The sequence below is a fragment of the Brachyhypopomus gauderio genome, chromosome 4 (assembly GCF_052324685.1).
Source record: "Brachyhypopomus gauderio isolate BG-103 chromosome 4, BGAUD_0.2, whole genome shotgun sequence".
Taxonomy (NCBI): domain Eukaryota; kingdom Metazoa; phylum Chordata; class Actinopteri; order Gymnotiformes; family Hypopomidae; genus Brachyhypopomus; species Brachyhypopomus gauderio.
Window position 1 is genome coordinate 17,732,728 of NC_135214.1, and position 14,080 is coordinate 17,746,807.

At 45.1% G+C, this 14,080-nt stretch overlaps 1 protein-coding gene across 7 annotated transcripts in view; it reads right to left on the minus strand.

The window, feature by feature from the left end:
- ppp1r9ala (protein phosphatase 1 regulatory subunit 9A-like A) overlaps positions 1-3,843 on the minus strand; it is a 25,863-nt gene extending 22,020 nt beyond the window's left edge. For 3 of the 7 annotated variants that reach the window (XM_077002771.1, XM_077002778.1, XM_077002777.1), the window contains exons 1-2: positions 3,594-3,842; positions 1,237-3,209 (exon numbers count right to left, since the gene is read on the minus strand). In XM_077002771.1, coding sequence (XP_076858886.1) covers positions 1,237-3,060 — 1,824 coding nt within the window. In that variant the 5' untranslated portion in view covers positions 3,061-3,209; positions 3,594-3,842. Of the gene's footprint in view, positions 1-1,236; positions 3,210-3,593 lie in introns of all 7 variants that reach the window. The other 4 variants (XM_077002775.1, XM_077002776.1, XM_077002772.1 and 1 more) reach the window with 3 other exon arrangements.
- Positions 3,844-14,080: the final 10,237 nt, after the last annotated feature.

A 14,080-nucleotide genomic window follows, 5' to 3' on the forward strand; every position in this document is an offset into this window, starting at 1 on the left:
TAAGGAGGCGTGGTCGGTGTGAGATGGACCCACAACACTCTCCAACTCTCCACATGCACCCATACACACAGGAGATCAACGTAGTTTGTAAATGAGGACCTACATGCACGCGCACACACACACGTGGATGAGAGCGCGCACGCACACACACGCACAGACGTGCGCATGCACACACACAGGTGCGCACGCAGACACACACACACACACACCTTTACCACACCTGATTGTAGCATGGAATGCCCGCCCCAGATTCAGGTACCTGCTTGCAGTTTGGCACCACATGTCTGCCGTTGCCTTTGCCTCAACTAATCCTCACAACAGTCGAGAACAAACAGAAACCCGAGTTGATCATTAACGGCCCGAGTGTGAAAGGAACGCCACAGTGGTGGAATGGGAGTGCGGACACAATTCCCCGCTCATGACAGAAGAACAGGCGGGAAAAGCACTCAGTGCAGGGGAAACTGGACCGCCGGAGCCTGCGTGTGGTGTCGTGGGGTGAATCAGGGCCATACCCTTGGCCCTGTTGGCGCTGGTGCCCGCACCCACACCGCCCCGTGTGCCCCGAGCCCACATGGCTCCCACAGCTGAAACTGGAACAGAGATTCTAATAATGCCCTGAGATATACTGATATATACACGTTATAATGAACTATAGAGCTCAGTGATATACACCATAGCAAAACAAATTCAAAGTTCCACGGGAACAGTGACATTTCTGGATTATATCACGTCATGTCAGAAGCTGCAATCCAACCCATGCATTAATATTAAATCTGCAATTAGCTGGTCTTAGTCTGAAGCAGCTACGGTGGCAATCTGAGGGCCGTAGCCTGAAGCAGCCTGTGCCCTGAGGCCCCTGGGGGCCCATCCTGTGTGCAGCCCAGCTTAACACACAACCGGCTTCCAATTGGCTCCACGGTAAACATGACAAATATAAAACCATGAGGCATCCAGACCGGTGCAACTACCCTTGAAAGGGAGAAAGAATGAAAACCTTCCCCACGCTTTTGATTTCCAAGTGTGGACTGCAGTGTGTCTGCTGCAAAGAGAGTCAGTCAGGCCTGTGTCAGTGTTACTCAACAGCCTCATGCTCCTATATGGCCCACGAACAGTATGTCTTCAATAAACAGTTTCTAATTGCTCAGGAGGCTGCCACAAACAGACAACAAACCGAGTGCTTTGCTTTCGTGACTGAATGAGTCATGCATGGCAGTATAAACACCTAGACATTCTTACCCGTATTGGTGCAGTGGAGAATCGGATCTTGCGAGTCCTCCTGGGAGACGGGTCATCGTCCTCCGAGAGGCCAGGAATTTCATCACACTCATCTTCTTCTTCGTCATCATATTCCTCATCATCATCATCATCATAGACATCGTCTTCCCCCTCATTCTTGCCCCGACTGTTTTCGGTGCCCTTGTCGTCCACAAACGCTGCATTCTCAAAGCTATAAAATGTTGGAGATGATCGGCCACATTCGTCCTCGTGTTCACTCTCCGCTTCTTCCTCTTCATCACACTGCCTATCACCCTCCTCCTCTATCGGCTCTGCTATTGCTTCCTCCACGTACTCCTCGGGTTCATGCCTTGCGTCTTCCCCGTGCCTGGTATCAGCCTTCTTCTCCAACACGTCCCGAGGCGCCGGGATAGATGAACCTCTGCTCCCACCTCTCTGAGGAGCAGCATTGTTGGCCTCTTCATCCAGGATAGGTTCCTCAAAAACATCGCTGTCCCCGTCTGCATCACTCTCCGAGGACTCGTTCTGGACCACCACCAGCTCCGCCCGGACCACCCCTGCCCGTGTAGGATCCGGGCTGCTTGGGGACTCCCGAAGGCGGGCACTCTTGTCCGTGGAGGATGGCCGCTCCGCCCCTGACTCGCTCTTGGCCACTTGGTTGTAAAAACTGCTGACGAAAGCTGAAGATTTTTGGTCCCTGTGAGGAGGACTGGCGGACTCATTTTTCTCACCACGCGCACATGGTTTGACACCAGAACTACTCGAGGATGAGGATGAACGTCTGAAGGGGTCACAGGGAGAGAGGGGCTCGCCACAGCCTTTGGCCGTGGGGGACATAGATTTGTATGACACTGGAGAGACTGGCGAGCCTGATTTGAACAAAACATCGCTGGTAAGCGAGGCCGAATTATTTGGGGAGTCAAATGATTTTGAATCACTACTAGGGGAAGTTGGTGTTTGCAAGCGGTCACTGAAAGGTGAGGCTGGTTTGGGACTGCTGCCATTTCCAGGTGTTGGCGGAGCTGATCTTTCTACAGGGCTGCTCACCTTCTCCAGTGTTTGAGATGAAGCCTTTACAGACTCTTCTGCATCACTGTCCATCATGAAGCTCTCCAGCCTGCGGGATATGGGACCTGCGTTTAGTAACGATGTACTGACCGGTTTCGAGTCTTCACCCTCCTTCTCATCCAGCAGCCCATGGTCCAGTGAGGTAGAACGCCCATCTGCTTTACTAACGCTGTGGTTGCTATTTTGGGGAGGTGCAGCGTATCTCTTGCCTCTCTTTTCCTCACTCAGACTCCCCTGGGGTAGACGTCCGGAGGCCCTGCCAAGGGGCAGCCGCTCCACTGCAGGCTTCTCCTTTATCCCCCTCTCAAAGAGCTTTCTAGTCACAGAGAACTTCTCAGCCAAAGCTGCTTTGTCTATCTCTGCATCGTCTCCTTTCAAGGTTCGCTCCAAGTTCGGCGGCTCTGGGCTGGTAGGGCTGCTCACGCTACTTTTGTGAGTGCTGACCGAGAGCTTTGGCAGTGAGGAGACCGGAGACGCATCCGTTTTTAGCGCGGGTTTCGCCTCCAGACTCTCCTGCTGTTGTTGGCCATCCAACTGCAGGAAAATGTTTTTAATCTTGTTCACCCGGTTGCCAAACGGTCGCCCCCTCGTGTCCTCCCGGGGGTCACTCGATCCATTAGAATATGACTTGGAGGCGCTGTCGGGTTTAGTCCCATCAAAGGAACACTTAATGGCGTGGAAGTCTGACTTGTATGCATTTCTATGAGGAGACGCGCTCCTCAGGGTTCTCTCGCCTTTGCTCTCCGCATTGATCATTTTCACACACTTTAGGCTGCGATCTTAAAAACACGGATGGGGCTCTGGACTGTAGCTGTCTGTATCCGTCCTTAATCCCAGTCACACGACTCCAGGAGCGCTGGGGATCTGCTGTGATACATTATTTCACACCAAGCAGGCGGCGGCATCTGTAAAACAAACATGATCGCTCGTTGACGGGCGCCACATCATTTGCGAGTTTGTTGTCCATTTTCAAGCCCACATTAGTTACTCTGTCGTACTTCTCCACATTACAGCATGGCTGTGCTAGCTAGCCAAGTCACCTTATATCTGTAGGGAGGGCTGGACTAGTTTAGGCAGGCATGAATGAAGTTCGATACTCTTAACATTTCGGGGGGGGAAACTCATTAATTCTCTCTCATTACAGTCACCGAGCAGTAAAAACACGTTATTGTTCAAGAATGAACAGACTCCTCTACCTGTGAATAAAGTGCGTTTGACAAGATTAGCTAACCCAAGTTTCTGAAACCGAGTCGAAAGCGAAATGTCCAACAGGCACACGGGCCTATTACCTTCACCAAAGTGCCATTACTAGCGAGGGGCAGCCTGCTTCTTCCCGGGGCTCTCCAAATAACACAGACTGGCAAACTTGTCATGTCTTCACCGCCATCGTTCCTCCTCGTCCTGCGTTTCTCTCTCCTGGAAAACTCACAAACCTGTCGCACCGCCGCTCGTCCCCGCGTGGCGCGCAACACGATCAGACAAGAGCAGGCGCGCTCACGCGGCCGCATTCCAGGGCGCGAGCCCCAACCCCCTTCCTGCCTGCACGGAGACGCAGACGGAGAGGAGACCAGGAATGGCGTGGGAAAAGACCCCCGTCCCGCAGAGCAGTCTCACCTACCGCATCTCCAGTGCAGTTTCTTCAAGTGCGAAAAGTGTCTTTTGATTATATGCATTTCTTTGTTCAAGGGACGTTCACACTTAAACTAAAGTGAGGAAACTAACTCTGCAACTGAAAAAGTAAACCCGCTTCCATTCCTGTGTTTGCAATTTGCTTTTAATTAAGCGTTTAAGTATCTTTAAAAATGCCAGAAAATAAAGCTTTTAAAAGTTCTCTATTTTTTTTCCAAATTCATCTTCTGGAGTTCAGTTGAGCTCATTCTCCCCAACAGTGAAATAACTATAAAAATGAAACGAATAAATTGTTATAGGCCTATTTGCCAATTACACATGCCTCTGTGGGAGAAAGAATGTTTATTAAAAGTATTTAAAAAATTATGTCACGGTTTCTCTTTATGTTTGTTTTTCTTTGCAAACATATGTTTGGTTATGCAAAGACACTGACAGCAAATAACAGTCATAGTGTTTTCATACCGCGACAGATGCGAAATCTGCAAACTTAAAACGTAGCAATTAATGCATCAGGCCATATTATGCCCCGCTGGCAGTCTTCGCTTGGCAAAACAGCGGTGCAAAATGCACTTTGCTAAATGAAGTCTTATGAGCATCTGCGTCTATATTCATGTAGCTTATTTGCAGAACACCAAGGTGCAGAGGCCCTTTATTGGTCCAAATACAGCGTCTCACTATGGGTGTGCCGCAACGTCTCCGGGGGACAAAGTAAGTGGGTCACAGTTGCGGGGTGATGTGGCAGCTGGAGCCGGTTGCAGTAACTTCCAGCCCTGGGCTCACACATGCCTGCCTTTTATTCTTAACAAACGTCTGCTCTGGAAGTTCGTTTGGGCCTCGTTCTGTCAGTGCAATTAAATGTTTATGTAGCTGCTTCACTATTGGGGCACTGCGTTCTAAGAAACGAAAAGTGTATAATGCAGGTATTTACGTTAAGACATTGCCCTTTCATCAAAACACACCGTAGACATCCAGCTCGTTCTTTGACCGGTTAACTACAGTTTACAGAGCAGAGGCTAGACAGCGACGCTTGATGTGTTTAGATTATGAGCTCCGTTGGCTACGTGTCGTGTCTTCCTATCTGACTTGCACAGCTGAAGATCCTCCAAAGTACATACAAATGAATGAGTAATGAGAACGCTAAATCTATTCCCCATTTGAAAAATATTTTTAAATGGTCTTAGGTCTGAGTTAGAGGCATGAAAATAAGATAATAAAACATCATGAGATGGATATAGGTAAAAAAAAAATGGATATAACAGTGACATTTGGTATCTCATCTCATCACTTATCCTTGTTGAACAATATGCTGTAATGTACTTAGCTTCCATTCTTGTTGTCTATTTATATATCTGTTATCTATATTTCCATAAAAGCTTGAATTGGTAAACAAACTAGCACAACTAACCACAAATGTTAATGATTAAATGAAGACCATATGCACATCAGTAGGTACATATTTGATGTCCAAAGTGTGGCACTGTGTTTCTTTGTAATAAAGATGTCTTTGCAGACTGAGGTTTGGCACACAATGCTGGTGCAGATGGTGAAATGTTTAACTTGAACGTGTTTTCTTGGCTTTTTTGTCTTACAGAACAAGTTCAAGGAGAATCCAGTGTACGTCCTTAAGCATATGCACTGTGATAAATGAACCGCAAATAATGCTAACATGGAGAAAGCATGAAGAACTACTTTGAATAACAAATTTTTAGGATACACTTAGCTGTGGGTCAGACATCCATTTAAAAAGCTTCAAAACATAGTAGGGTCTCTTCCTCTAGTGGGACTCTTGCAATAACCACATTATTGCAGTTACTGTTTCAAAGGCATAAATAATAGTTTGTACTGTATGTCCAGTGGCATCAGATTTCTTCTCTGTTTCCTTGTGGTATTTCCTGCTTTCTACTTGGAGCTTGTCTGAGGGTCGGGGTTATCTGATAAACACAGCTTAAAATGCCCATTCACTTCTCCTTAAGTTCACAACTGATGTAATCATGTCCCCACTGGAAGGCGATTGCATCAGCTGTGAACGTGATTTTATTTATGAATGGAATGACACACCTAGAGTATGAGCATTAGGACTGCCAACAGTGACATTTATGGCTGACCATTCATTCTAAACGCAGATTACTTCCAAACATTTTTGACCAAGGATGTATCAGATATAAATTCTCAGTTGTGAATGAAAATCGCATTAGACATATTTATCAAGATGTGGGTGTCCACTGTGAAAATATACAGCACATCTTCCATAACTCTAAAGCTGACACGAGACTTTATGGTCCAGTGCTTCTTCTGAAACCTTTTGTTTTTGGTTGCTGCAAAAAGAAACCCTTTAAGATCTAGAATTAAAAACCGACCTTGCATTATTTTATAAAAGTAAAACCCCTACTAATACTTGTAATAACACTTGTACATAAATGTTGGTGAGCAAGAGATAGTATGACTCCCCTGCCTAGGGTCCATGTGAGCACATGCTTCATTGGCTCGGGTGCTGTAGCCCACGCACATGTGGCCAGCCTGGGTGCACGGACCATCGCGTGCCTCCTGCCCCATCTCCTAGTAACCAGGAGGCCTGAAATGCATGAAATTCAGACAGGCGATCACTAAGGGCAGCTCTTCCCTCTTTCTTCATTTCCCTGGTGCAGAGCCGCTTTGTTAAGCACAACCGTTGTCAGGCCAACCCCAGCCCCCCTCCACGGTGTACTGTATCTGCGACTCCAAAGCTCACCAAAATTCCAGCTAGGATCCTAGCCTGCAGAAGCAGTACATTAGCATGGCTTGCGTCACAGCTCCATGGTCACTGTGATCATGTGGTAATGAAGTACATCTCTGGTCATTTTCCCCCACATACCTCATATGGGAGTCAGATCTATGGCACTACAACAAAACCTTTTTGTTAAACCACATCATGAATATGTAGAGTGCTGTTGTACGAAATGTACTGAAGTCACTCACAGAGTATGTCTTTATTATTTTAACTGACTGCATAACCACTTAAAATCTGTTATTCGCTGATGTAACATTAATAAGCAGTTGCTTTGACTCCATGACCTCAAGGACACATTGAAGAAACTAAGATAAAATCCTAGATTTCCCCTGCACACTTAAACACAGTTGTCCTCCCTTCATCAGATTCAAATGTAAATCATGGCAGCCTGTGTTAAAAATAGCAACCCTCACCCTCACAACCCTGGTCCTCGCACTAGCCCACAGTCCTCTTAGATGGAGTTAAACTTCATTATTATGTTTGGTGTTCAGCATAACCACATGATAAGATCATGGCTTCACAGTTGAACAAATAGTGATTCTTTTATGAATCTGATCATTTTGATCATTATGAATCGCACACACACACACACACACACACACACACACACAGTGATGGCTGGTTAACAGAGATATTGAATGAAACGTGGGGTTTCTTTTCATTTCTACGCTGATGACAGCCAGATTCATATACCGCTGAAAAGAAATGACATGTGTTCTTTTAAATCATTGCTTTTATGTCTTGACAATGTTAAAGCCTGGATGTCGTTAAACTTTTTAGATTTTAATGAAAAAAAGACTGAAGTGATGGTTTTTGGGCCCAGTGGTCCCTGTGAGGTCCTCCCTGTTGACTTGGGTTACCTGTCATCATTTAAAAAGTCAACAGTTTGTATTTAGGTTTTAAAATGGACAGTGATGTTAAATTGGATCGGCAAATTGCGGCAGTAGTGAAGGGCAGCTTCTTCCAGCTGAGGCAGCTGGCTAAGGTGAAGTCTATCCTTGCACAGGAGCACTTTGAAACAGTGATCCACGTCTTCATAACATCGTGGCTGGATTACTGTAATGCACTGTATTTTGGAGTTGGCCAGTCCTCCCTCAAACGGCTTCAGCTGGTACAGAATGCTGCTGCCAGATTATTGACTGGAGCGCACAAGAGGGAGCACATCACTCCTATCCTGGCCTCCCTCCACTGGCTGCCCGTGTGTTTTAGAATTAATTTTAAGATTCTTTTATTTATTTTTAAATCTTTAAATGGACTTGCCCCACCGTACCTCTCTGAGCTGCTTCATCCATACACTCCCACTCGGTCGCTCAGATCAGCTGATCAGTTGCTCTTGAAGGTGCTGAGGGCAAAACGTAAGCCCAGAGGGGATTGAGCGTTCTCAACTGCTGCACCTAAATTATGGAATGACCTTCCGATCCATATTAGACATGCCTCATCACTGTCAATATTTTTATTCCTTGGCTTTTACCCCAGCATGTGTCTTTTAATCTGGTTTAAATAGTTTTTAAAAAGGTTTTTATGTTTATCTATTTTATGTTTTTATACTGTATTATTTCTTAACATCTTATATTCACGGGTGGTTACATACCTTGTGTTATGTTCTTTTCATTTGATTGTATTCCTATGTACAGCACTTTGGCACGGCCTTGGCTGGTTATAAAGTGCTATATAAATAAAGCTGAGTTGAGTTGAGAGATTATAATTTTTAGTATTTATACGTGAATTCTGCCCTTCTTTCCTTTTCTAGGGAGTGATGGATTATAGCAGCAGGAGCTCTTTCCCAGAGACCTGACCAGTGTCCTCTCAACGGCCAGCAGGTTGCTCAGACAGTTCTGGCCAAGTCCTGCAGCTTCATGACTTTGCTTGTTTTAAGAAGGCTTGTTTCTCTACGTCTGCTGATGTAGCTTAAATGGTTGCAGCTATAGCCATTGGCTTGTTGCAGCTAAGGACACACACACACAGAAATAACAAGGACCCCAGAATAGTGAACCTGGCTTCAACACACACACAGAAGGACCACAGAATAGTAAACCTAGTGTCCTCAGCTCCCCCCTCCCTCCACACAAAGACCACACAATACTGAACCTGGTGTCCTCTCTCTCTCTCTCTCTCTCACACACACACACACACACACACACACACACACACACACACACACACACACACACACACACACACACACACACTCTATTCTGTAAAAATATTATTATGGAAACCTGACAGACCTCATTGCCACTCTGGCACAGTGCTCAACAAAACATTTATGAACAAAGAAATTCAGATATACACTGTCCACACTAGGAATAATAAACGATGGAAAGTTTTACACCCATTATGTTTACCCAGTCCTGGAGAGTACTTACCGTCTCTGTAGTTACTGCTCTTCACTGTGAGGAGTCCTCACTCTACATAGTTTGGTACCTGAGGTGACTGAACTCAAGGGTTGGATTTGACTGCTTAAGGGAACTTACTATGTAATTTACTTGCTGACCAAACTACTGCTGATGCTCCGTTCTGCTATGTGTATGTTGTGCTTACATGTACAAACAATAAGCATGAATAAATTCAAAGTACACAACACATTTGTAAGTCGGTCTGGATAACAAAATGTAAATGTATAAACATCATCCTTGCCCATACATTAATATTTTGGTTATTTTTTCTGTTTAGGTGGTTCAATTTTTAGCTGTGTTATTGTTATCATGCAGATATGTTAATCTCAGTTCTCCCTGTAGGTAGGTCATATAGATCATTTTCATACATTTTCTAGATTTACATGTTCCAAAATCACTATCACTGGTGTTGTGATTCTGAATAGTCACGTCCCACTAAGGTAAAACATATTAGCTATATTTATGATCAATTTAGAAACTTCATAAAGGTCCAGCCTAATAAGCTTTTTATTTATTTATTAATTTCTTGAGCAGATAAATGTTGATTCTCCAGTTGCCACAAGACATCTGTGCAGACCACTTTAAAATGTAGGTTAATGTAGAGGACGTGAATATAAACCTCCACTGGAAACAGACCATCCAGACATATATATATTTTCATTATTATCAGAGGTGTCAATTCCAGGTTCAGAAAGTAAAAGTCCTCACCAGGATTTTGCTCAAGCTTGCTAGTGCAATCCAGGTCAAATTAGTGGAATCAACACAATCCAGGAAGCCTGAGCAAAATCGTGGTGAGGACTTTTACTTTCTGAACCTGGAATCGACACCTCTGATTATTATTTCATAATATTATCATTATCTGTGACTTTATTATTATTTTTTATAACATTTGTGAGAGGGTATAAGCAGTCCAGTTGGTATTTTCCTACAGAGCCTGTAGAGGGCGCTCGGCACTTACCATTAGGGAACCGCATGCCTCTGGCAAAATACAAAAAGGTCAGAATAAACCTTATGCCACAGGCTAAACGCAACTCCATCGTTGTGCTGTTTCCCTTCGTTACCACAGAGAGAGAGAAAGAGAGAGAGAGAGAGAGGGAAAGACAGAACGAGGAAGAGAGTGAGCAAGCTGCTCTCATAACACCATCATAACGTCATCCCAGGGGTTGACGTCATCTTGTGCCTGGCCAAGGTTCCCCTAGGCCTGTGGCCGGCAACATTAACATATCTTCAATTAAAACAAAACTAGGTGGGAATTGGATAGCAATTTCACAATGTGCTTATTTCTCAAATCTGACCAAATCACAAAGTTTATTGTTCTGTATTTTTGAAATTGCATGTAACAAACATAAAGTATTTTAAAGTCATTTGTTTGATCCACACTACCATCTGAATAGCCTCCATATATTTAGTGTTCCAAAAAGGTTGGGACACTAAACAAATTGTGAATTAAAAAAATGAATGCAATGATATGGAGGTGCCAACATCTAAAATTTTATTCAGAATACAATTGTCAAAGTCAAAGTCAAATTTATTTATATAGTGCTTTTCACAACACACGTTGTCAGAAAGCAGCTTTACAATCGTATGGGTCCAGATCCCTAATGAGCAAGCCAAAGGCGACAGTGGTGAGGCAAAACTCCCTATAGGGTGGGGGTTTAGGAAGAAACCTCGGGAGGACCAAGACTCAAAAGGGAACCCATCCTCCATTGGGCGGCCCATTAACACAAGTCCGTGGTCGCAGGGTGGTTTCAAAGTTCCACAGCAACAGTCAAGGCTCCTGTTCCCCGGCCAAGCAGCCTCAGTCCCCTCGGTGCAGGCGGTGGGCCTCAGGTGGGCCAGCATCAGCACGACCCCTCGTGGCAATAGCTTGTCCAGCCCCAGCATCAGCATGTTCGCCAGACCATGCCCCCGGGTGCCTGCAGGTGCCTGTATCCAATCGTCTTGGGTGGAGGCATGCAAGAAGATAGAAATACAGACTGAGTGGACATGAATTTAATCCACCATTGATTTAAATGTACATAGCTCACGTGTCAGTGATGAGCATGTGGCTCCGGCAGACTAATCTATAGCAGCATAACTAAAGGGAGGGATTCAGAGGTGACCACAGGCATGAGGGCTCACTGAGACATTGCTTTCCAGTCAAGTCATTGTCACAAATAGAGTGATGCCATGACATAACTGGATGACAGCATCAACATCTCAGATCACCAGAAATCTCAACGTTTGGGGGCCCCCAAGCTCCAACACCTTACAAGGGGAATATTAGCTGAAGGCTTGATTAAATAGGTGAGGTCTAGATTTAAAAATTGGAACTGTGTCAGAATCTCGGATTGGAGCTGGAAGGCTATTCCATAATTGGGGGGCTTTAAAGGAGATCACAGATCAAAAGTTAAAACTGAGACAATGTATCATTTTAAGGGAAACAATTTTATGGCATCAACAAATCCCAAAAAGTTGGGACAAGGCCATTTTTACCATTGTGTGGTATCCCCCCTTCTTCTTACAACACTCAACAGACATCTGGAGACAGAGGAGACCAGTTTCTCAAGTTTAGAAATAGGAATGCTCTCCCATTCACGTCTAATACAGGCCTTTAACTGTTCAATCGTCTTGGGCCTTCCTCTTTATGATGTGCCTAATGTTTTCTATAGGTGAAAGATCTGGACTGCAGGCTGGCCATTTCAGTCCCCAGATCCTTCTCCTACGTAGCCATGATGTTGTGATTGCTGCAGAATGTGGTCTAGCATTATCTTGTTGAAAAATGCAGGGTCTTCCCTGAACGAGATAATGTCTAGATGGGAGCATATGTTGTTCTAGAACCTGAACATAGTTCTCTGCATTAATGGTGCCTTTCTAGACATGCAAGCTGCCCATGCCACAAGCACGCATGCAACGCCATACCATCAGTGATGCAGGCTTCTGAACGGAGCGTTGATAACAACCTGGGTTATCCTTGTCCTCTCTGGTCCAGATGACATGATGTCCCAATGTTCCATAAAGAACATCAATTCGTGACTCATTTTGCCACCCTCCATTTTAAATGACCCCTGGCCCAGTGCAAACGTCAGAGCTTATGGAGCTTGCTTAGAAATGGCTTCCTCTTTGCACTGTAGAGTTTCAGCTGGTAACGGCGAATGGCACGGTGGATTGTGTTCACTGACAATGCTTTCTGGAAGTATTCCTGAGCCCATTCTGTTATTTCCTTGACAGTGGCATTCCTGTTTGAGGTTCCTATTCATGTGTCACAGGCACTGCCCTATGCAACCGTATAGTGGCTTTGCTTTTTCTCAGCTCAGTGTGCCAGTCGTTCCCCCTGTGCACAGCTGTACTGAAACTGAACAGCGCTGGCACAAACCTCGGACAATCGTAAGTTTATAATAATCACACTAAATTAATGATCTAATTTAATGCACTGCCTGAATTAAATTACAGCAACTTTTGTCTATATTATTAGGGTGTAAAGCCAGGACCAATCAACAACATGGTGATCACAAAACCTGTGCCAAATCGAACATCTCAAGTTGGAGTTAGGTAAGGTGCTTAATTACTTCTAATTACACATGCAATTGTGCAGTTTAGTTGCTCCATCACAAATGGATATAGTTACAATTAACTTTTATTTAAATATTCTAATTTAATATTAAACGAAATGCTTATAGTTTGGGGTATTGTCTGTACTTGAATTTGTAGGAGTGGACTCTACAGGGGCATGGTAAGCCCTTTACCGGATCCATGCATGTTTAGAGTGACAGAGGCCTATGAAAAATTTGGCCTTGAAGACAAACCACTGGTGACCACTATGGGCATGGCACCCCACAAGCCAGCTGTGCAGTGTGCATTTGGTATGGTGCAGGAAGGCAGTGTTCTGTCATATCAGCAGCCTGTTTTATCATCACGACACATCACTCTCCACCCTGATGTGCCACAAAACGGAAGGGAACCACATCTGCGCGCTCGATACCCAGTGACGCGCCGCTCAGGTTCGCAGTCGCTCCCCACATTAAACACAAGACAAACGGGGAGCAAGGCGACAGTGACGAGCGGTATCCGCGTCACACACCAAACACTTAACAATAAACACAAACGAGCAACGCACACTGATTCACATACCCGCTGCCACACACACACACACACACTTCACACCACACAACAAGAGCTTTCCCAGGGAAGACAGCCCTGGTCCTTGCCATGCCACACACACACAACACAAAAGCACGGTGGAACTCTCGCAACAAACAACGGACACGAAGAGCTTTCACAGGGCAGACTGCCCTGGTCCTCACCGTGCTACACACACACACAAAACACATAAGCACGGCGGAGCTCTTCAAACAAAACACCACGCAGACAAACACTTACCACGAGACATGACCACGAACGAAGGAGAAAGAAAAGGAGACTGGCGGCTTCCGAAAGCGGCTGGTCATTCTGTGACGGGCAGGGTGAGCTAAATAAAATGGAAGCGATCACGCCAAGTCTCAGGGAAAAAGGATGGTTTAATATAGAAAGTGCGCAAACCAAAAACCCGTGACGTTGATCCAAATGAAGGATATAATGACCAGCTGTCAACTGGTACAAAGACAAGACATATATAGACAAACAAACGACCCTCAGGTGAGACGGATCGCGGGCTCCGCCCACCTGAGGGACGTACACAACAACCACAATAACACCACAACTGCCGCTGTAGACGGAGGTGACCAGTAGGGGGTCTGCCGTACCGTTACAATGCCACTGTAAATAACTGGTTAATGTTTACTGTGTGGGAAAGGGAAATTATGCCATCTAACAACTTGTTTTGTTTGATTCTTCTTATTACCCATTCTTTGTGTACTCTAAGACGGGCTATGAATTGTGTTATGCAGGCATCTGACTTTGCTTTGACAAAAATGGTAGGCAGTAGACTTTGCACTTAACACAATCAATAATTAGGAAGCCCTTGTCAACCATCACTGCCATTTCTTCTGTGAGCAACTTGGCCAAT